Source organism: Carcharodon carcharias, chromosome 7 (assembly GCF_017639515.1).
Source record: "Carcharodon carcharias isolate sCarCar2 chromosome 7, sCarCar2.pri, whole genome shotgun sequence".
In the NCBI taxonomy this organism is placed as follows: domain Eukaryota; kingdom Metazoa; phylum Chordata; class Chondrichthyes; order Lamniformes; family Lamnidae; genus Carcharodon; species Carcharodon carcharias.
Genome location: NC_054473.1, coordinates 122,167,937 through 122,191,800, shown reverse-complemented (window position 1 = coordinate 122,191,800; position 23,864 = coordinate 122,167,937). Strand labels below are relative to the sequence as shown.

The window sequence follows — 23,864 nt, the reverse complement described above, 5'->3', positions numbered from 1 at the left end:
GTCGCTGGGTCAAAATCCTGGAACTCCCTTCCTAACAACATTGTCGGTGAACTACACCACATGGACTATAGTGGTTCAAGGTGGCAGCTCACCACTTCCTCAAGGGGAACTAGGGATGGGCAATAAATGCTGGCCCAGCCAACAAAGCCCACATCCCGTGAATGAATATAAAAAACTCACATCAAGATATCTGTTGAGGTCCCCTTGCAGTAAAGTTGCCCTGGGGGTGTCAGGATGAAGGAGCAAACCATGTATCACTAGGTGACTTTAGAAGTGCTCATCTAGACAGTATTATAAGTCACAGAGGCATTCAAAATACCCAGGCCCCTGGAGTCACTACCATCTGGGAACACAGACTTTATTTTTAATTTTTCCCCATCTATTTTACCATCCAGATACTGGAAATCTGAAATGGAAAGAGAAAATGCTGGAAAAAACTCAGGTCTGGTAGCATCTGTGGAGAGAGAAACAGAGTTAATGTTTCAAGTCCATTTGACTCCAAAGCAAAGTCATATAGACTTGAAATCTTTTGTCTCACAGGGTTGTGTGACTTTAGAATTCTCTGCCTCAGGTGGTGGTGGAGGTGGGGTCATTGAATATTTTTAAAGGCAGAGGTAGATAGATTCTTGTTAGGCAAGGGAATTAAAGGTTATCAGGGTTAGATGGGAACATGGAAATCGAAACACAAGATGATCAGACATGATCATCTCGAGGAGCCGAATGATCTACTCCTGTTCCTAGTTCTCATGTTCTTCTATCTCGAAACTTTAACTCTGTTTCTCTTGCCATCGGTGCTGCCAGACCTGCTGAGTTTTCCAGCATTTTCTGTTTTTGTTCTTCCTTCTTCCTCTTCTCAGAATTTCCTTGGCTAAAAATCCACACAGGTATTTTCAACTCAAGGTCCGAGATACAGAGGATGGCTACTTAGCTCACCCATCCACAAAATGTTGGCCACCCACCGGCCTCTCCAAAATTCACCAACTTCAACTTTTCCAATGATCCCAAGGCAACGATTAGACTATTCTACTTTAAAGTACATTCCATTTGTTGACCACTGAGTGAAGAATTTGCTGACACCAGTCCTAAATCTCCTTGTGCCCCTTTGTCCCATTTTAAATAAGCGGCTATGCAAGACCAGGCCAAGGTAATTCTGCATGGCATCGTAGTTTGGCACTAAAGCATCGTTAAATTTTCATTTTTCAACGACAGCTGTTTAGCCAAACATCTTTGTGGAAGAGGGATGAACTAAGAGCTTAAAGATAATGACAATAAAATGCAACGTTTTTAATGATTAGAAACTGTACATTACTATCTTGAAGGCTGCAGTGGTTGTAACTGAAGAGAATTGATCATACTCAGAACAAAAATGAAAAATTATGGGAGGGACAAAAGAATGGGAAAAGAAAAAATACAAATTGCTAAAGTCACACATTCAGTTTTAAATTCAAACATACAGTAATTGCCCATTTTAACTCATTCCACTTTAATGTTGCAAATATAACAAGGGCCAGTATGTACACATAGCGGTGGGGTTTCTGTTTTCGTTCTGTTTCATGCCACTTCGATGTAGCAGACATGGCCCAATTGGAGTGGCCTCTCCTGTTCTCCAACGCTCCCACTGGTTTCCTCCCTCTTGCTGCCCCTTTCCCAAGGTCTCGCTCACAGCAGGAAGCAAGTAGAAAGGTGGAAAAGCATATTTTTTAACCTTTTAAAATTTATTTTATTTTAAAAGTTATTTCATTTACAAATATTGGAATTAAGGAATATACAATATTTAAATTTACAGGGCATAATATTTCCATTTTTTTTAATGAGAAAGATCTTGCAGAACCTAACTACAGCTTTTACATTGGTTCTAATAGGAAAATGTGATTCGCTTAACATTTTTTTATTTAAATTTGCGCTTTTCAGGAACATAACTAGAACGCTAAGTGAGGACTTACTATATGTAAATGTGCCATATGGGCTACAGATATACACTCAGTTCACTTTAAGAATGTGCATTACGGACATCCAGTGGCTATGCACTGATGCTGGCCAATCAATAGCTTTGATTAGGCAAAGAGAACTGAAATCTGCTCAGAAGTAAATGGGTAGAAAAGATTTAGCACACAAAACACATTCATGAACAAGTTTACAATTTGTCTTCTCCACATCACAATTCCAAACTACTTCTTAAATGATCCCAGGGAATGCTCCATTATTATATTTTCTGTTAATTGAATATATTTATATATACATATAATTTATATTTTACATCATAGGAATGGGAAACTAATCATAAGCCACATGGACACAGTTTCTCTTCAACTTTTCAAAGAGGTCACTTTTAAATACTCAGCTAAATTGAAAAAGATGAAGAATACAATAACGCAACTTCATGATCAGAGCTCTAAGCACTCACCTCACTGACTCTCAAACACAAATTGGCAAAACTAGGACTTTGTCCTTAACAGACTCTAATTAACTGCATACCAAGTACAAAACACAGGCCAACACCATTTGTACAGCTGTTAGAGGTATGCATGAGTAAAAACAAAGCCAATGTTCCAAGACGACAAATGAGAGGCAAAATCATAAAAGTGGAATCTGCTTCAAATACAGCCATAAAACCTATGTATCGTGGACTAATTATCAAACAGTACATAATAGTTTGTATAGTACAAATCTGCTTAAGGAAAGTTATGCACAAACATTACACTTTAAAAGCAAATTCCACCTGGGCTTCAGCCAACAGGAAAGCAGATAACAAATAACCAGTCAGCAGTGAAGTATTTCAAATATGGTGCATTCTTTGATCTGGCCAGTTGTTCCCAAGGAATATATAAGAACTAAGAAATAGGAGCAGTAGGCCATTTGGCCCCTCAAGCCTGCCCCACCATTCAATAAGATTATGGCTGATCTGCCCCAGGCCTCAACTCCTCTTTTGTGCCAGCTTCTCATAGCCTTCAACTCCCTGATATTTCAAAATCTATCTACCTCCTCTTTAAATACTTTCAGTGATCTAGCCTCCACAACTCTCTGGGGTAGAGAATTCCAGACAGTCACTACCTTCAGAGAAGAAAGTCCTTTGCATCTCAGTTTTAAATGAGTGTCCCCTTATTCTGAACTATGTCTCCTAGTTCAAGGTTCCCCCACTAGTGGAAACATCTTCGCAACATCTACCCTGTCAAGCTCCCTCAGAATCTTGTACGTTTCATTACACTTCCTAGACACCCCACCCCACCAAGTCATTAAAATAAATAGTAAATAATTGAGGACCTCGGACTGATCCTCGTGGCACTCCACTGGTTACGTTGTTCCAACCTGAAAAAAAACTCATTAATCCCAACTGTCTTCTGTGCGTTAACCAATCCTGAATCTATGCTAATACGTTACCCCCAATACCTTGAGCTCCTATCTTGTGCAATAACCTTATATGTGGCACCTAACCATACACCTTCTGGAAATCCAAATACACTACATCTACCGGTTCCTCTTTATCAACTCTGCCATCAGGCCTGGCAACTTGTCTGCCTTTAGTCCCATTAGTTTGTCAAATGCTTTGTCCCTCGTGATAGAGACTGTTACAAGATCTTTCTTCCCATTAGCTCCTTGCTTATTTGATATCTTTGGGGTGTTTATCGTGTCCTCCACTGTGATGGCCGATGCAAAATATTGGTTTAAACTATCTGTCATTTCCCTGCTCTCCGTTATCAATTCTCCAGTCGCATCCTCCAAGGGTCCCACGCTCACTTTAGTCACTCTCTTTCTTTTCATATACCCGTAGAAGCTCTTGCTGTTTGTTTTTATATTTCTTGCCAATTTGCTTTCATAATCAATTTTCCCCCTTTTTATTAGCTTTTTAGTCATCTGCTGCTGGTCCTTTACAAATTCCCAATCCTCTGGCATACCACTATTTTCACTGCTTGGTATGCCTTAGTTTTTGATTGGACACTTTCCTTGACCACCTCTGTTAACCACTGGTGGTTCAGCCTTCTCGTCGAGCCCTTCTTTTTGATCAGGATAAATTTTTGCCAAGCGTTATGAAATATCTGCTTAAATGTCTGCCGCTTCTCATCCACTGACCTTCCCCTCAGTCTATTTTCCCAACCCGCTTTATTCAGCTCTTTCTTCATACCTCTGTAATTGCCCTTTTTTAAGTTGAGGACATGGGTTTGGGGACCAGTGTTGCTCACCCTCAAACTGAATTTGAAATTCTACCATGTTGTGATCACTACCCCCTAGAGGATCTTTAACTACAAGATCTCTTATTAAACCCAACTCATTACACATTACTAGATCTAAAATAGCCTATTCCCGGGTAGGTTCTGCAATGTATTGCTCTAAGACACAATCCCTGATGTAATCTACAAATTTTTTTTCCATGTTACCCCTGCCAATCTGACTTGTTCAGTAGATATGCAGATTAAAATTATCCATGACAACTGTAGTGCCCTGCTTACACACCTCCATTATTTCCCAATTTATACTTTGTCCTACAGTGAGGCAACTCTTTGGGGGCCTATAGACGACTCCCACCCGTGACTTCTTCCCTTGCTATTCCTTATTTCCACCCAAACTGGTTCCACATCACGATCTATTGCACCTATATCATTATTCAACCACCACCCTGATACCTTCCTTTATTGACAAAGCTACCTCATTTTCTTTTCACCTTTTTTTCCGGAATGTCAAATACCTTTGAATACTGATTACAGTCACCCTTCAACCAAGCCTCTGTAATAGCTATCAAGTCATATTCATTTATTTCTATTTGTGCCGTCAACTCATCTATCTTGTTACAAATGTTGTGTGCATTCAGATAAAGAGCATTAAGCTTTGACTTTTTACCAGTATTATTCATTCTGGTTCTAATTTCTGCTGCACTCTTCTGCTTATATTTTCTGTCCCTTCCTGTCACACGTTGATTATCGTTATCTCTTCACTATTCTGAAACTCTGCTCTCTCATCTCATTTTGATTTTTTAAACTTCCCTTTAATTGAACCCTCCCAATTAATTAGTTTAAATTCCTATCTACAACCTTAGTTATATGATTCGCCAGGACACTGGTCCCAGCATTGTTCAAATGAAGCCCGTCCCAACATAGCAGCTCTCTCCTTCCCTAGTACTGGTGTCAGTGCCCCATGAATTGGAATCCATTTCTCCCACACCAATCTCTGAGTCACGCATTTACCTCTCTAGTCTTATTTACTCTAGCCAATTTGCCTGTGGCTCAGGTAGTAATGCAAAGCTCATTACCTTAGTGGTTTTGCTTTTTAATTTAGCCCTGAGCTGCTCCTAGTCCCTCAACAGAACCTCTTTCCTAGCCATGTCATTGGTACCTATGTGGATCATGACAACTGGATCCTTCCCCTCCCACTCCAAGTTCCTCTCCAGCCCAGAGGAGATGTCCTTAACCTTGGCACCAGGTATGCAACACAGCTTTTAGGACACAGTCTTTGCTGCAGAGAACAGTATTAATTCCCCTAACTATGCTATTCCCTATTCCTACATTTCTCTTTTCTCCCCGCAACTTGAATGGCACTCTGTACCACGGCGCTGTGGTCAGTTCACTCATCCTCCCTTCAGTCTGTGCCCTTATTCACAATGGGAGAAGGAACCTTGTACCAATTGGACAAGCACACTTGCTGAGACTCCTCCAAAGCTACATTCTGGATCCCCATACCTGCCTCACTCACAGTTGCACCCTCCTGTCCCTGACCACTGTCCAAATTTGATGTAATTAATCTAAGGGGTGCGACTGCCTCCTGAAACAGTGGCCAGGTATCTCTCCCCTTCCCTGATTTGTCACAGTGTCTGCAGCTCAGACTCCAAATCATCAACTCTGAGCAAAAGTTCGAGCAGCCAAAGCTTGCTGCAGGTGTGGTCACCATGGATCGCGCTGGCATCCACCAGCCTCCAAATACTACAGCTGCAACACATCGCCTGCCCAGCCACCTCTATTCTATTTCATTAATTAATTTGGATGTTAAATATTTTAAATGTCAATTTCTTAACAGTGCTCTTCAGCTGTAATAATGTCTCTTGATTTAGGCCACTTTGCCAATCAAAACAGACACAGAAGAGATACCCACCAATTACCTGCCTGTTTTCCTGTGATGTCACACTTCAGCTCCAACAGATAGAAACAGGTTGAAGAGGCTCTCCTTGCCTGCATCTCCGCACGCTCCCCTCATCTGCATCTCCGCCCGCTCTCCTCATCTGCATCTCCGCCCGCTTCCCTCGTCTGCGTCTCTGCCACTCTCCTCTGCTCTTCCAGCCTGCTTCTCCACCACTCCGCTCATGCTCTTCCAGCCTGCTTCTCCACACTCTCCTCGCGCTCTTCTAGCCTGCGTCTCCGCTGCTCTCCTCGCGCTCTAGTCTGCATCTCTGCCACTCTCCTCTGCTCTTCCAGCCTACTTCTACACCACTCTCCTCGCGCTCTTCCAGTCTGCGTCTCTGCTGCTCTCCTCACGCTCATGCTCTTCTAGTCTGCATCTCTGCCACTCTCCTCTGCTCTTCCAGCCTGCTTTTCCACCACTCTCCTCGCGCTCTTCCAGCCTGCTTCTCCACCATTCTCCTCGCGCTCTTCCAGCCTGCTTCTCCACCGCTCTCCTCGCGCTCTTCCAGCCTGCTTCTCCACCGCTCACCTCGCGCTCTTCCAGCCTGCTTCTCCACCATTCTCCTCGCGCTCTTCCAGCCTGCTTCTCCACCGCTCTCCTCGCGCTCTTCCAGCCTGCTTCTCCACCGCTCACCTCGCGCTCTTCCAGCCTGCTTCTCCACCGCTCACCTCGCGCTCTTCCAGCCTGCTTCTCCACCGCTCACCTCGCGCTCTTCCAGCCTGCTTCTCCACCGCTCTCCTCGCGCTCTTCCAGCCTGCTTCTCCACCGCTCACCTCGCGCTCTTCTAGCCTGCTTCTCCACCACTCTCCTCGCGCTCTTCTAGCCTGCTTCGCCACCACTCTCCTCGCGCTCTTCTAGCCTGTGTCTCCGCTGCTTTCCTCACGCTCTTCTAGCCTGCTTCTCCACCGCTCTCCTCGCGCTCTTCTAGCCTGTGTCTCCGCTGCTCTCCTCGCGCTCTTCTAGTCTGCATCTCTGCCACTCTCCTCTGCTCTTCTAGCCTTCTTCTCCACCACTCTCCTCACGCTCTTCCTGCCTGCTTCTCCACCACTCTCCTCGTGCTCTTCCAGCCTGCTTCTCCACTGCTCTCCTCGCGCTCTTCCAGCCTGCTTCTCCACCGCTCTCCTCGCGCTCTTCCAGCCTGCTTCTCCACCGCTCTCCTCGCGCTCTTCCAGCCTGCGTCTCCACCGCTCTCCTCGCGCTCTTCTAGCCTGCTTCTCCACCGCTCTCCTCGCGCTCTTCCAGCCTGCTTCTCCACCACTCCTTGTGCTCTTCTCGCCTGCGTCTCCCCCGCTCTCCTCGCGCTCTTCTAGTCTGCATCTCTGCCACTCTCCTTTGCTCTTCCAGCCTGCTTCTCCACCGCTCTCCTCGCGCTCTTCTAGCCTGTGTCTCCACTGCTCTCCTCGCGCTCTTCTAGCCTGCTTCTCCACCACTCTCCTCGCGCTCTTCTAGCCTGCTTCTCCACCACTCTCCTCGCGCTCTTCCAGCCTGCTTCTCCACCACTCTCCTCTGCTCTTCTAGCCTGCTTCTCCACCGCTCTCCTCGCGCTCTTCTAGCCTGTGTCTCCGCTGCTCTCCTCGCGCTCTTCTAGTCTGCATCTCTGCCACTCTCCTCTGCTCTTCTAGCCTTCTTCTCCACCACTCTCCTCACGCTCTTCCTGCCTGCTTCTCCACCACTCTCCTCGTGCTCTTCCAGCCTGCTTCTCCACTGCTCTCCTCGCGCTCTTCCAGCCTGCTTCTCCACCGCTCTCCTCGCGCTCTTCCAGCCTGCTTCTCCACCACTCTCCTCGCGCTCTTCCAGCCTGCGTCTCCACCGCTCTCCTCGCGCTCTTCTAGCCTGCTTCTCCACCGCTCTCCTCGCGCTCTTCCAGCCTGCTTCTCCACCACTCCTTGTGCTCTTCTCGCCTGCGTCTCCCCCGCTCTCCTCGCGCTCTTCTAGCCTGCTTCTCCACCGCTCTCCTCGCGCTCTTCTAGCCTGCTTCTCCACCACTCTCCTCGCGCTCTTCTAGCCTGCTTCTCCACCGCTCTCCTCGCGCTCTTCTAGCCTGCTTCTCCACCACTCTCCTCGCGCTCTTCCAGCCTGCTTCTCCACTGCTCTCCTCGCGCTCTTCCAGCTTGCTTCTCCACCACTCTTCTCTGCTCTTCTAGCCTGCTTCTCCACCGCTCTCCTCGCGCTCTTCTAGCCTGTGTCTCCGCTGCTCTCCTCGCGCTCTTCTAGTCTGCATCTCTGCCACTCTCCTTTGCTCTTCCAGCCTGCTTCTCCACCGCTCTCCTCACGCTCTTCTAGCCTGTGTCTCCACTGCTCTCCTCGCGCTCTTCTAGCCTGCTTCTCCACCACTCTCCTCGCGCTCTTCCAGCCTGCTTCTCCACCACTCTCCTCGCGCTCTTCCAGCCTGCTTCTCCACCACTCTCCTCTGCTCTTCTAGCCTGCTTCTCCACCGCTCTCCTCGCGCTCTTCTAGCCTGTGTCTCCACTGCTCTCCTCGCGCTCTTCTAGTCTGCATCTCTGCCACTCTCCTCTGCTCTTCCAGCCTGCTTCTCCACCGCTCTCCTCGCGCTCTTCTAGCCTGCTTCTCCACCACTCCTTGTGCTCTTCTCGCCTGCGTCTCCCCCGCTCTCCTCGCGCTCTTCTAGCCTGCTTCTCCACCGCTCTCCTCGCGCTCTTCTAGCCTGCTTCTCCACCACTCTCCTCGCGCTCTTCCAGCCTGCTTCTCCACCACTCTCCTCTGCTCTTCTAGCCTGCTTCTCCACCACTCTCCTCACGCTCTTCCTGCCTGCTTCTCCACCACTCTCCTCGTGCTCTTCCAGCCTGCTTCTCCACTGCTCTCCTCGCGCTCTTCCAGCCTGCTTCTCCACCGCTCTCCTCGCGCTCTTCCAGCCTGCTTCTCCACCGCTCTCCTCGCGCTCTTCCAGCCTGCGTCTCCACCGCTCTCCTCGCGCTCTTCTAGCCTGCTTCTCCACCGCTCTCCTCGCGCTCTTCCAGCCTGCTTCTCCACCACTCCTTGTGCTCTTCTCGCCTGCGTCTCCCCCGCTCTCCTCGCGCTCTTCTAGTCTGCATCTCTGCCACTCTCCTTTGCTCTTCCAGCCTGCTTCTCCACCGCTCTCCTCGCGCTCTTCTAGCCTGTGTCTCCACTGCTCTCCTCGCGCTCTTCTAGCCTGCTTCTCCACCACTCTCCTCGCGCTCTTCTAGCCTGCTTCTCCACCACTCTCCTCGCGCTCTTCCAGCCTGCTTCTCCACCACTCTCCTCTGCTCTTCTAGCCTGCTTCTCCACCGCTCTCCTCGCGCTCTTCTAGCCTGTGTCTCCGCTGCTCTCCTCGCGCTCTTCTAGTCTGCATCTCTGCCACTCTCCTCTGCTCTTCTAGCCTTCTTCTCCACCACTCTCCTCGTGCTCTTCAAGCCTGCTTCTCCACTGCTCTCCTCGCGCTCTTCCAGCCTGCTTCTCCACCGCTCTCCTCGCGCTCTTCCAGCCTGCTTCTCCACCACTCTCCTCGCGCTCTTCCAGCCTGCGTCTCCACCGCTCTCCTCGCGCTCTTCTAGCCTGCTTCTCCACCGCTCTCCTCGCGCTCTTCCAGCCTGCTTCTCCACCACTCCTTGTGCTCTTCTCGCCTGCTTCTCCACCGCTCTCCTCGCGCTCTTCTAGCCTGCTTCTCCACCACTCTCCTCGCGCTCTTCTAGCCTGCTTCTCCACCGCTCTCCTCGCGCTCTTCTAGCCTGCTTCTCCACCACTCTCCTCGCGCTCTTCCAGCCTGCTTCTCCTCCGCTCTCCTCGCGCTCTTCCAGCTTGCTTCTCCACCACTCTTCTCTGCTCTTCTAGCCTGCTTCTCCACCGCTCTCCTCGCGCTCTTCTAGCCTGTGTCTCCGCTGCTCTCCTCGCGCTCTTCTAGTCTGCATCTCTGCCACTCTCCTTTGCTCTTCCAGCCTGCTTCTCCACCGCTCTCCTCACGCTCTTCTAGCCTGTGTCTCCACTGCTCTCCTCGCGCTCTTCTAGCCTGCTTCTCCACCACTCTCCTCGCGCTCTTCCAGCCTGCTTCTCCACCACTCTCCTCGCGCTCTTCCAGCCTGCTTCTCCACCACTCTCCTCTGCTCTACTAGCCTGCTTCTCCACCGCTCTCCTCGCGCTCTTCTAGCCTGTGTCTCCACTGCTCTCCTCGCGCTCTTCTAGTCTGCATCTCTGCCACTCTCCTCTGCTCTTCCAGCCTGCTGCTCCACCACTCTCCTCGCACTCTTCTAGCCTGCTTCTCCACCACTCTCCTCGCACTCTTCTAGCCTGCTTCGCCACCGCTCTCCTCTGCTCTTCTAGCCTTCTTCTCCACCGCTCTCCTCACGCTCTTCCAGCCTGCGTCTCCACCGCTCTCCTCGCGCTCTTCTAGCCTGCTTCTCCACCGCTCTCCTCGCGCTCTTCCAGCCTGCTTCTCCACCGCTCTCCTCGCGCTCTTCTAGCCTGCTTCTCCACCACTCCTTGTGCTCTTCTCGCCTGCGTCTCCCCCGCTCTCCTCGCGCTCTTCTAGCCTGCTTCTCCACCGCTCTCCTCGCGCTCTTCTAGCCTGCTTCTCCACCACTCTCCTCGCGCTCTTCTAGCCTGCTTCTCCACCACTGTCCTCGCGCTCTTCCAGCCTGCTTCTCCACCACTCTCCTCTGCTCTTCTAGCCTGCTTCTCCACTGCTCTCCTCGCGCTCTTCTAGCCTGTGTCTCCACTGCTCTCCTCGCGCTCTTCTAGTCTGCATCTCTGCCACTCTCCTTTGCTCTTCCAGCCTGCTTCTCCACCGCTCTCCTCGCTCTCTTCTAGCCTGTGTCTCCACTGCTCTCCTCGCGCTCTTCTAGCCTGCTTCTCCACCACTCTCCTCGCGCTCTTCTAGCCTGCTTCTCCACCACTCTCCTCGCGCTCTTCCAGCCTGCTTCTCCACCACTCTCCTCTGCTCTTCTAGCCTGCTTCTCCACCGCTCTCCTCACGCTCTTCTAGCCTGTGTCTCCGCTGCTCTCCTCGCGCTCTTCTAGTCTGCATCTCTGCCACTCTCCTCTGCTCTTCCAGCCTGCTGCTCCACCACTCTCCTCGCACTCTTCTAGTCTGCATCTCTGCCACTCTCCTCTGCTCTTCCAGCCTGCTGCTCCACCACTCTCCTCGCACTCTTCTAGTCTGCATCTCTGCCACTCTCCTCGCGCTTTTCTAGCCTGCTTCTCAACCACTCTCCTCGCGCTCTTCTAGCCTGCGTCTCCGCTGCTCTCCTCGCGCTCACGCTCTTCTAGTCTGCATCTCTGCCACTCTCCTCTGCTCTTCCAGCTTGCTTTTCCACTGCTCTCCTCGCGCTCTTCTAGCCTGCTTCTCCACCACTCCTTGTGCTCTTCTCGCCTGTGTCTCCCCCGCTCTCCTCGCGCTCTTCTAGCCTGCTTCTCCACCGCTCTCCTCGTGCTCTTCCAGCCTGCTTCTCCACCACTCTCCTCGCGCTCTTCCAGCCTGCTTCTCCACCACTCCTTGTGCTTTTCTCGCCTGCGATTCCCCCGCTCTCCTCGCGCTCTTCTAGCCTGCTTCTCCACCGCTCTCCTTGCGCTCTTCTAGCCTGCTTCTCCACCACTCTCCTCGCGCTCTTCTAGCCTACGTCTCCGCTGCTCTCCTCGCGCTCTTCTAGTCTGCATCTCTGCCACTCTCCTTTGCTCTTCCATCCTGCTTCTCCACCACTCTCCTCGCGCTCTTCTAGCCTGTGTCTCCACTGCTCTCCTAGCCTACGTCTCCGCTCTCCTTGTGTTATTTTATCCTGTGTCTCTGCTCTCCTCGCCAGGATACTTAGCAACCTGAAAAGATCTTGCTCAGTTTTTCTTCAGTAAACTTGTTTCATTGATGTTTTTGTTAATTTGATGCCTATATGCCCTTACCCCAAATGCTCAAACTTGCTTTATTAATGTATCTCATCAGGCTTCACAAAATTAAGACTTCTACAATCTATTTCGTTCTGCCTGCTGGGAAACCAGGGCAACATTCAAATCCATGCCGCAGCCCATACAACCATAAAATGAGGCACTTATTTGGAACAGTTCAGCTAGTGCAAACAACTGGTCCCACTTCACTTGATCTAGATGGTTCATTCATATTAAAAATAGTTTTTTTTGCATGACTTGAAAGAACAATTTGATGATCAAGTTATTGAACTTGCTAAAGAAAATTTGTATGTATCATTTGATTAACTGAGGTATTAAATCAGGTGACAAGTTTGCTTGTGGCACGTAGTAAATAACTGGACTATAGAAGCTGTGCATCGCAAGATGAACTTAACATTATGTCTTAAATGCAAGTATTACATGTTGCAAAAACTAGAAGGAAGCTTAAAAGATTTTCTACAACGTATTTGATAGGCAACAACTGAAACAATAATCATTCTGCAAACTGTTCTTGTAACTCATCCGTCATGATAACAACGTCGGTAGAGAGTGAAAGTGAATAGTTATTACCTGGTTGTTAGTGAAGACTCTGAAGATGTGCAACTCTGCATCTGGTGCCAATCCCTGACATTCCCGCATGCTGGCAATCACTCCTGCAACAAAAGTGCCATGCCCCAAGCCTAATGGCAACACAAAAAGCAAACAAAAGACAAATTTTCAAGATGGATGAAATGCCATCAACAATGAATATCTTCACCCGTTAGACATGTCCATACTTTGACAGATTATACCTTCCCTTCGTCGTTTTCCTTCCCGCATCAATAAAGGACTCCATCTTAAAAAATATGTCCAATATTTAATCATTAGTGATGGGACCGACACAGCACCACAGTATTAGTCTGAACTGTGAAGCTCTTTCTTACACCGGCATAGTTTGCTGTGAGAAGGGCAGAGAACTCTGAATACTCTACACTTTGTCAGTGAAGCTGTCTAAGACCTCTGTGCATCCTGTCCACTGAGAAACTTGCCAACTCCCAAGTCAGCAGACACTTCAGCAAGGGCTGTTCCCATTCTTTTCAGGCATATTCACATATTTACAAGGCAAGTTTTAACAAAATAGAAAGATGAAGACACCAAAATAACTCTAAAATTACAGTATCAGTAATTGAGATCATACACGTATGTGTGATTTGTGCTACAGTCCAAGTGAACATGTGATACAGTCATTAGACCAAAGTAAGTTACCACTGTTTTTAAAGTGGTGTTTTCTGTTAATGAACTAGTGTAATTCATTAAATGGTGCACGTTATCTGAAAAGATGCCAACTGTAAGTACAATAGGTGAAACACCCAGATTCTGATGCATATACTTCATGTATTATCAGAAAGAGTGTGAAAGAGGGGGAAAGAGCGAGAGCATGAGCAAAAGAGAGAGCGCGAGCAAAAGAGAGCGCGAGCAAAAGAGAGCGCGAGCAAAAGAGAGCGCGAGCAAAGGCACGAGAGAAAGCGCAAGCGAGAGCGTGAGCGAAAGAGCGAACGAGAGCGCGAGCGAGAGCGAAAGAGAGAGCGTGCAAAAGAGCGCGTGCAAAAGAGCGCGTGCAAAAGAGCGCGTGCAAAAGAGCAAGTGAAAGAGTAAGAGCAAAAGAGCGAGAGCGAAAGCGCAAGAGCGTGAGCGGAAGATCGAGAGCGTGAGCAAATGAGCGAGAGCGTGAGCAAAAGAGCGAGAGCGTGAGCAAAAGAGCGAGAGCGTGAGCAAAAGAGCGAGAGCGCGAGCAAAAGAGCGAGAGCGTGAGCAAAAGAGCGAGAGCGCGAGCGAAAGAGCGAGAGCGCGAGCAAAAGAGCGAGAGCGTGAGCAAAAGAGCGAGAGCAAAAGAGCGAGAGCGCGAGCAAAAGCGCGAGCAAAAGAGCGAGAGCGAAAGCGCGAGCGAAAGAGCGAGAGCACGTGCGAAAGAGCGAGAGAGCACGCGAAAGAGCGCGAGAGAGAGCGCACGAAAGAGCGCGAGAGAGAGCGCGCGAAAGAGCGCGAGAGAGAGAGCGCGAAAGAGAGATAGAGAGCGCGAGCGCGAGGGAGAGCGAGCGCGAGGGAGAGCGAGCGCGAGGGAGAGCGAGCGCGAGGGAGAGCGAGCGCGAGGGAGAGCGAGCGCGAGGGAGAGCGAGCGCGAGGGAGAGCGAGCGCGAGGGAGAGCGAGCGCGAGGGAGCGCGAGCGCGAGGGAGAGCGAGCGCGAGCGCGAGGGAGAGCGAGAGCGAGCGCGAGGGAGAGCGAGAGCGAGAGCGAGAGCGAGAGCGAGCGCGAGAGCGAGAGCGAGCGCGAGGGAGAGCGAGCGCGAGGGAGAGTGAGCGCGAGCGCGAGGGAGAGCGAGCGCGAGCGCGAGGGAGAGCGAGCGCGAGGGAGAGCGAGCGCGAGGGAGAGCGAGCGCGAGGGAGAGCGAGCGCGAGGGAGAGCGAGCGCGAGGGAGAGCGAGCGCGAGGGAGAGCGAGCGCGAGGGAGAGCGAGCGCGAGGGAGAGCGAGAGAGGGAGAAAGAAAGAGCGAGAGAGGGAGAAAGAAAGAGCGAGAGAGGGAGAAAGAAAGAGCGAGAGAGGGAGAAAGAAAGAGCGAGAGAGGGAGAAAGAAAGCGAGAGAGGGAGAAAGAAAGAGCGAGAGAGGGAGAAAGAAGGAGCGAGAGAGAGAAAGAAGGAGCGAGAGAGAGAAAGAAGGAGCGAGAGAGGGAGAAAGAAGGAGCGAGAGAGGGAGAGAGAAAGAGCGAGAGAGAAAGAAAGAGCAAGAGAGAGAAAGAAAGAGCGAGAGAGAAAGAAAGTGAGAGAGAGAGAAAGAAAGGAGAGGGAAAGAAAGAAAGGAGAGATAAAGAAAGAAAGGAGAAAGAAAGAAAAGAGAGAGAAAGAAAGAAAGGAGAGGGAAAGAAAGAAAGGAAGAGAGCGAAAAAGTTAGTTTACAGCATTGTTCTCAGCTGGTTCAAGAACAGAACATGAATTTAATGAATCATCTTTCTATATCATCTACATATCAAAATGTTGTTACCAAAGAACGATTGCAAAAAAAATACAAGAAAATGAATCTTCTGCCTTTTAGGTCCGGATATAGAGCTGTATAAATGATAACTTTACCTGCATCACTGTCTCAAAGAGATTTCGCCAAACCTAAGCTAGCAGCAGGAACACCATCCTCCATTTGGTAAAGATTTCCCAGTTAATGTTGCTTTTGCTGAAGGATGCATATTAAGTTGGTGGCAGCACAAACATATCCACTGACAACATAAACCATACAGCCTATAATTACTTGAACTCCAACCTCTTATTTAACATGCAGAAGTTGTCCTTGTTATCCAAAATGTCCCTTCTTTCAGCTGCCCCTGGTCTGTTGTAAATCACGAATACCTCAAAAAATCTCTGCTTTTTTTAAAAACAAAATACAGTCCCTATTAGTTATGTCAAGAAGATATAATGTCTATAATGTCATTAGAAATTATTTTAAAATAGAGTTCTAGTGGTGTCTGTGTCTATGCGTCTGTGTCTTAAAATTGGATTAAAGCCAGCTAGTCTAGAGGCTTTGATGTATAGAAGAGAAGTAGGTTTGAAATGGTAATTAGGTAAACAGAGGGAAGTTACAAGGTGAAGTGTAAAGAGTGCAATTTGCATTTTTAAATAAACCATTCAAAAGAGTGGGTGAAATATTACACCTAGCCAGAAGAAATCAAACAATGTGTTTACTTTTTCCAAAACTTACTAATAAAATTGGTGTAATGAAAGGGATTTATTATTAGAAGAGGTAAAGTTCAAAAGACAATGATACAATGAAAATTTGCATTCAAAGAGGAAAATATGTATAAAGGAAGAGAAGGCCTGTTGGCAACAAGGAGATTCTAAGATCTAAAGCTCCTTCCTGTAAGCCTCAAGGTGCTGTGTGCAAGGACCCAGAGCTGAAAGGATCTCATTTTGAATGCAACTGTCCAGAGTGTGCTTTGTCTGTTTAGATCTATATATTTTACTCACAGAGACCACCCGTAGAGATGTCACAAGACCCAAGACGAAGGACGGAGAGCCTGCACGAGATGGGTATTGTATATCTCCAGGGTGGGAGGCCTAACGCCTGATCCCCGGTGGGCGGGTAAGGTGGACAATTTGTACATAATGGTTAAATGAACTTGTGTAGTCTGGCATTTCGATTAGTTTTTTACCTTGTTTAATTATTTGGGAGTGGTTACTCAGTGTTACTCTGTCTCAATCTCTGGTGATAGACTGTCCACCAATATCCATTACAAACCCACCGACTCCCACAGCTACCTCGACTACAGCTCCTCACACCCCGCTTCCTGTAAGGACTCCATCCCATTCTCTCAGTTCCTTCGCCTCCGTCGCATCTGTTCCGATGATGCTACCTTCAAAAACAGTTCCTCTGACATGTCCTCCTTCTTCCTTAACCGAGGTTTTCCACCCATGGTCGTTGACAGGGCCCTCAACCGTGTCCGGCCCATCTCCTGCGCATCCGCCCTCACGCCTTCTCCTCCTTCCTAGAAACATGATAGGGTCTCCCTTGTCCTCACTTATCACCCCACCAGCCTCCGCATTCAAAGGATCATCCTCCGCCATTTCCGCCAACTCCAGCATGATGCCACCACCAAACACATCTTCCCTTCACCCCCCCATCGGCATTCCGTAGGGATCGCTCCCTCCGGGACACCCTGGTCCACTCCGCCATCACCCCCTACTCCTCAACCCCCTCCTATGGCACCACCCCATGCTCACGCAAAAGATGCAACACCCGCCCCTTCACTTCCTCTCTCCTCACCATCCAAGGGCCCAAACACTCCTTTCAAGTGAAGCAGCATTTCACTTGCATTTCCCACAACTTAGTCTACTGCATTCGTTGCTCCCAATGTGGTCTCCTCTACATTAGAGAGACCAAACGTAAACTGGACGACCGCTTTGCAGAACACCTGCGGTCTGTCCGCAAGAATGACCCAAACCTCCCTGTCGCTTGCCATTTTAACACTCCAACCTGCTCTCTTGCCCACATGTCTGTCCTTGGCTTGCTGCATTGTTCCAGTGAAGCCCAACGCAAACTGGGGGAACACCACCTCATCTTCCGACTAGGCACTTTACAGCCTTCCGGACTGAATATTGAATTTAACAACTTTAGGTCTTGAGCTCCCTCCCCCATCCCCACCCCCTTTCTGTTTCCCCCTTCCTTTTGGTTTTTTTTCCAATAAATTATCTAGATTTTTCTTTTCCCACCTATTTCCATTATTTTTAAATATTTTTACATCTTTTATGCTCTCCCCACCCCTACTGGACTTATGCCTTGAGTACCCTGCCGTCCATTCTTGATTAACACATTCGTTTGGATAGTATCACCAACTTTAACACCTATGTGTTCTTTTGTTCTATTGTTGGTGACATCTTTTGGTGATCTGCTTCTATCACTGCTTGTTTGTCCCTACAAGCACACCAACCCCCTCCACTTCTCTCTCTCTCTCCGCGCGCCCCCCATCCCCCGCCCCACACCTTAAACCAGCTTATATTTCAAATCTTTCTTGGACTCGAACTTAAGTTCTGTCGAAGGGTCATGAGGACTCGAAACGTCAACTCTTTTCTTCTCCACCGATGCTGCCAGACCTGCTGAGTATTTCCAGGTAATTCTGTTTTTGTTTTGGATTTCCAGCATCCGCAATCTTTTTGTTTTTATCTCTGTGTTTAATTGTCTGCCACTGTTCTTCAAGAAATGCCTACCTCCTTGAAGAAGTTCTGTTCTCTGCGACAAGATTTCCGTAGCTCTCTTTTGCCTTGCTCACCTTCATTGCTTTCCATTTCCCTCCTGGTGTTTGACAAGGTGTTTACTAAAACCCGCTTTCACAGCCATATCTCCTTTCTCAGTGACTGTCTCCGTCTCCGGCTTACCCCACGTGGATTTCAACTGAAATTCCACCCCTCATGTTTCGAACACACACAGGATTACAGGTATCTCCGGGACATAAAACGTTTCTCGGACTGCTGTTCCCGTCACATTCTGAAATCCACACTCAGTGCCATGCGCCGCCATATGAACACACTCGACCTCTCCCTCCAGCAGCACCGCCGTACCCTTTCTCAAAGCTGCGCGTGCCCCCAGTTTCATTTTATTCTTCGGCTCATCCGATACCTCAACAAGAAACTTTTTCTCTTTCTCTCTAGTGCTAAGGAACGCAAGCTCCAACAACTCATTGACACCAACACCCATCTAGGACCTTCCACCCCTGCCTGTCCCTCCGTCCCCACCCCATCTTCCAATCCCAGCCCCAGCCGTGTATTCACTATACCCCCTGACCTTCCCCGCTCCGATGCTGAACGTTCAGTGCTCAGCCAAGGACTTAGTTTCATATCCTTACGCCCTCACCTCAATGAATTTCGGGCTTGGCATGATGCTGAACTCTTCTTCCGCCGTCTTCGTCTCCGGGCTCACTTCTTTGGGCAGGAGTCCTCTCCCCATTCAACGGATCCTTTCACCCACCTCCAATATTCTCCCTCCACCTGGACCCCTCCCTCTGGATTCTTACCTTCTCTTGATCTTTTCATTGAGAACTGTCGGCATGACATTAGTCATCTCAATTTCTCTGTTCCTCTCACCCATTCTAACCTGTCTCTCTCTGAACTTACTGCACTCCATTCTCTCAGGTCCAACCCTGACATTGTCATCAAACCCGCTGACAAGGGTGGTGCTGTTGTTGTCTGGCACACTGACATCTACCTCGCGGAGGCTGAGCGTCAACTCACAGACACTTCCTCCTACCTCTCCCTGGACCATGACCCCACCACTGAACATCAAGCCAATGTTTCCAGGACTGTCACTGACCTCATCTCCTCTGGGGATCTTCCTCCCACAGCTTCCAACCCGATAGTCGCCCAACCTCGGATGGCCCGCTTCTATCTCCTACCCAAAATCCACAAACAGAACTGTCCCGGTAGAACGATCGTCTCAGCTTGCTCCTGCCCCACAGAACTCATTTCTCGTTATCTTGACTCCCTTCTCTCTCCCCTTGTCCAGTCCCTTCCCACCTACATCCGTGATTCCTCTGACACCTTACGTCACATCAACAATTTCCAGTTCCCTGGCCCCAACCACTTCCTCTTCACCATGGATGTCCAATCCCTCTACACCTCCATCCCCCACCAGGATGGTCTGAGGGCCCTTAGCTTCTTCCTCGAACAGAGGCCTGAACAACCCCCATCCACCACTACTCTCCTCCATCTGGCTGAACTTGTTCTCATGCTGAACAATTTCTCCTTCAACTCCTCTCACTTCCTCCAAATAAAAGGTGTGGCTATGGGTACCCGCATGGGCGCAAGTTATGCCTGTCTCTTTATGGGGTATGTGGAACATTCCTTATTCCAGTCCTACTCCGGCCCCCTTCCACAACTCTTTCTCCGGTACATCGATGATTACTTCGGTGCTGCTTCATGTTCTCGTCGGGACTTGGAAAAATTTATTAATTTTGCTTCCAATCTCCACCCATCATTTTCACGTGGTCCATCTCTGACACTTCCCTTCCCTTCCTTGACCTCTCTGTCTCAATCTCTGGTGATAGACTGTCCACCAATATCCATTACAAACCCACCGACTCCCACAGCTACCTCGACTACAGCTCCTCACACCCCGCTTCCTGTAAGGACTCCATCCCATTCTCTCAGTTCCTTCGCCTCCGTTGCATCTGTTCTGATGATGCTACCTTCAAAAACAGTTCCTCTGAAATGTCCTCCTTCTTCCTTAACCGAGGTTTTCCACCCTCGGTCGTTGACAGGGCCCTCAACCGTGTCCGGCCCATCTCCCGCGCATCCGTCCTCATGCCTTCTCCTCCCTCCCAGAAACATGATAGGGTCCCCCTTGTCCTCACTTATCACCCCACCAGCCTCTGCATTCAAAGGATCATCCTCCGCCATTTCCGCCAACTCCAGCATGATGCCACCACCAAACACATCTTCCCTTCAACCCCCTATCAGCATTCCGTAGGGATCGCTCCCTCCGGAACACCCTGGTCCACTCCTCCATCACCCCCTACTCCTCAACCCCCTCCTATGGCACCGCCCCATGCTCACGCAAAAGATGCAACACCTGCCCCTTCACTTTCTCTCTCCTCACCGTCCAAGGGCCCAAACACTCCTTTCAAGTGAAGCAGCATTTCACTTGCATTTCCCACAACTTAGTCTACTGCATTCGTTGCTCCCAATGTGGTCTCCTCTACATTAGAGAGACCAAACGTAAACTGGACGACCGCTTTGCAGAACACCTGCGGTCTGTCCGCAAGAATGACCCAAACCTCCCTGTCGCTTGCCATTTTAACACTCCACCCTGCTCTCTTGCCCACATGTCTGTCCTTGGCTTGCTGCATTGTTCCAGTGAAGCCCAACGCAAACTGGGGGAACACCACCTCATCTTCCGACTAGGCACTTTACAGCCTTCCGGACTGAATATTGAATTTAACAACTTTAGGTCTTGAGCTCCCTCCCCCATCCCCACCCCCTTTCTGTTTCCCCCTTCCTTTTGGTTTTTTTTCCAATAAATTATCTAGATTTTTCTTTTCCCATCTATTTCCATTATTTTTAAATATTTTTACATCTTTTATGCTCTCCCCACCCCTACTGGAGCTATGCCTTGAGTGCCCTGCCGTCCATTCTTGATTAGCACATTCGTTTGGATAGTATCACCAACTTTAACACCTATGTGTTCTTTTGTTCTATTGTTGGTGACATCTTTTGGTGATCTGCTTCTATCACTGCTTGTTTGTCCCTACAACCACGCCAACCCCCTCCACTTCTCTCTCTCTCTCCGCCCCCCCCACACACCTTAAACCAGCTTATATTTCAACTCTTTCTTGGACTCGAACTCAAGTTCTGTCGAAGGGTCATGAGGACTCGAAACATCAACTCTTTTCTTCTCCGCCGATGCTGCCAGACCTGCTGAGTTTTTCCAGGTAATTCTGTTTTTGTGTTATATATTTTACTGTTGCCTTAACGGAGGTGTAACTAGGAGTCAGATTAATTAGGGCATTTTTGTAGTTATTAAAGTAGTAATTTTGTAGATATATGTATGTGCTTACAATCTTTCTTGTATTAATAAATATTTAATTTAGTTTTATAAAAACGTTGAGACTTGGTGGTCTTATTACTACTGAATTCAAAGCCTGCATCTCGAAACATACAAATTACAAAAATGGGCTATGACAGTTGTCTCAAGTTTCTCTCTGGGATTTGAACAGCTCAGCATTTACCATTGGCTGTGTCATAATAGTTATGGCACTTGACTGGTCACAAAACTGGTAAAACAGAATTGAGAGTTCGTATTCAAGTTGTAAAATTTGATTTAGTTGAGCTTGTAGTTTGTGGGCTAACACTAGAAAACTGAATGCTACTGCATTGCCATTAATTCCTTCGAGAAAGGAGCCTGCCATACCTACCCAGTCTGTCCTACTGCGAAGCTCCACACATTGTGGTTGACTTCTTGCTATTCTTGGGGTAGCTTAGAGATGGGTAAGCAACAGTGGCTTGGTAGTTGTGCCCAGATCATAAAGCTAAATAATTAAAAATTAAAGTCACTTCATTCAAATCATTTTCAACATGATCTTTCAATCACTAAGCTCCCATGTTGTGTTACTCATGTTCAAAAATTAAATGATAAGCAATTATTTTAACACAAAAGCTTTGAATCATTACAATACTGAAGTTGCAATAGTGTTAAGCTTTTAAATATTATAATACAGAACTTGAATAAAATATCTCAAGAATAAAAAAAAGAAAATCACTAAAACAAACTATACATATTGGGGGATAAATTCATTTATGTAGCATTGCTATGCAGATTTACCATGATTCCCCAGGATCAGGAACCCCCATGGGCCACTTCCAGCAAGGCATTCAACATCACTGAAGAGTGCCATGCGGACCATACAGGCAGCAGCCTGTGACGCTGTCTACCACCAGGTAAGTTTGTGTAGGTAAAAACAAAAAACTGCGGATGCTGGAAATCCAAAGAAAAAACAGAATTACCTGGAAAAACTCAGCAGGTCTGGCAGCATCGGCGGAGAAGAAAAGAGTTGATGTTTCAAGTCCTCACGACCCTTCAACAGAACTCAAGAACTGGCCTACATGTGACTCCAGGCCTATTACATCATAGTCGACTCTCAAATACCCTCTGAAATGACCTAATAAGCCACTCAGTTCTCAAAGGCAATTGGGGGTGGGCATCCCATCCCATGAACCAATAAAAAATAATTATCTCTTCAGCTTTTAGAGTTGTTTGGAAAAGATGATTAAAGCAGCTCTGGACCATCCAGTTAGCATATTTAAAACATCTACATTTTTTCCTTCAACTTGTAATTCTAGTTTCCTTATTTGCTGTTTCATTTGGACATACTGCCTGAAAAGATGGCATCACAAAGCCAGTTGTTCTTAACTGCTCTATCTGTTGAAGGGTCATGAGGACTCGAAACATCAACTCTTTTCTTCTCTGCCAATGCTGCCAGACCTGCTGAGTTTTTCCAGGTAATTCTGTTTTTGTTTAAGTCTGTGTAGCACTGTTGGAAGTGGCGTTACACAAACTAATTTCTCCTCAATAGGGGGCAGTGGTGTAGTGGTATTATCACTGGACTAGTAATCCAGAGACCCATGGTATTGCTCTGCGGACTCTGGTTCGAATCCCACCACAGCAGATGGTGAAATTTGAATTCAATAAAAATCTAGAACAATGGCCATTCTGTGGAAGGATCATGAGAACTCGAAACGTCAACTCTTTTCTTCTCCGCCGATGCTGCCAGACCTGCTGAGTTTTTCCAGGTAATTCTGTTTTTGTTATGAAACCATTCTTGATTGTTGTAAAAACCCATCTGGCTCACTAATATCCTTTAGGGAAGGAAATCTGCTGTCCTTACCTGGTCTGGCCTATTGCATCATAGTCGACTCTCAAATACCCTCTGAAATGACCTAATAAGCCACTCAGTTCTCAAAGGCAATTGGGGGTGGGTATCCCATCCCATGAACCAATAAAAAATAATCTCTTCAGCTCTTAGAGTTGTTTGGAAAAGATAATTAAAGTAGCTCTGGACCATCCAGATAGCATATTTAAAACATCTACATTTTTTCCTTCAACTTGTAATTCTAGTTTCCTTATTTGCTGTTTCATTTGGACATACTGCCTGAAAAGGTGGCCATCACAAAGCTAGTTGTTCTTAACTGCTCTATCTGGCCAAATCTCAATACAATAAAACTTGCATTTATATAGCTCTGCTTTGTGCAGAAAATGTCTCAGAACACCACAGTAATGACGAGAGAAAAGGAATACAAGACCAACCACTTGGAATCAGGAGGTAAGAATAGAAAATTCAGTTGAAAGGGTACAAAAAAGCTAAGACAGATCAGAAAAGGTATTGGTTTGACTATTTATAAATGAGGATATAGATGTAATGGAGAAGTGGAAATGAAGCGCTGAAACAATTTGGATGCAGCTGGATCAAGGACTTGGTCCTAGTGACTTGTTAAAGGTCCCCATGGCAACTCATTCAGCAGGATTGAGCAAGAGATTACAAAAGCACACAGTGAACATGAATTCCATGCGTCTTCTGCAAGCCCCTGTGAAGGGAGGGCATGACAATCTATGGACAGCAAGCTGTGGGCTGATAGGGGGAAGCAAGATATACCAGTTCCCAGTCTCCTAGAGCTAATTACTTAAAGGCGTCTTGTGACTAGAAAGGGACAATTGTGTGCGAGGCTGCATCATTTCTGATTGGGATGAATTTGATGAACTAAATTGCCTTTCCCCACTCTTTCATCTGAAACTAAAAGTGGAAGCAAAAAATGTTGAATATAGATGCCATAGGTACCAATAACTTAGTGAAAGCAATTCACTTCATAAATCATTGAGCTGTTCCATA

At 48.0% G+C, this 23,864-nt stretch overlaps 1 protein-coding gene across 5 annotated transcripts in view; it reads right to left on the bottom strand.

Annotated features, from left to right (window-relative positions):
• The window catches only part of mbtps1 (membrane-bound transcription factor peptidase, site 1), a 160,434-nt gene that overhangs the window by 76,809 nt on the left and 59,761 nt on the right, over nucleotides 1-23,864 (bottom strand). For all 5 annotated transcript variants that reach the window (XM_041191447.1, XM_041191449.1, XM_041191448.1 and 2 more), the window contains exon 6: nucleotides 12,543-12,652. In XM_041191447.1, the coding sequence (XP_041047381.1) occupies nucleotides 12,543-12,652 (110 nt within the window). The remainder of the gene's footprint in view (nucleotides 1-12,542; nucleotides 12,653-23,864) is intronic.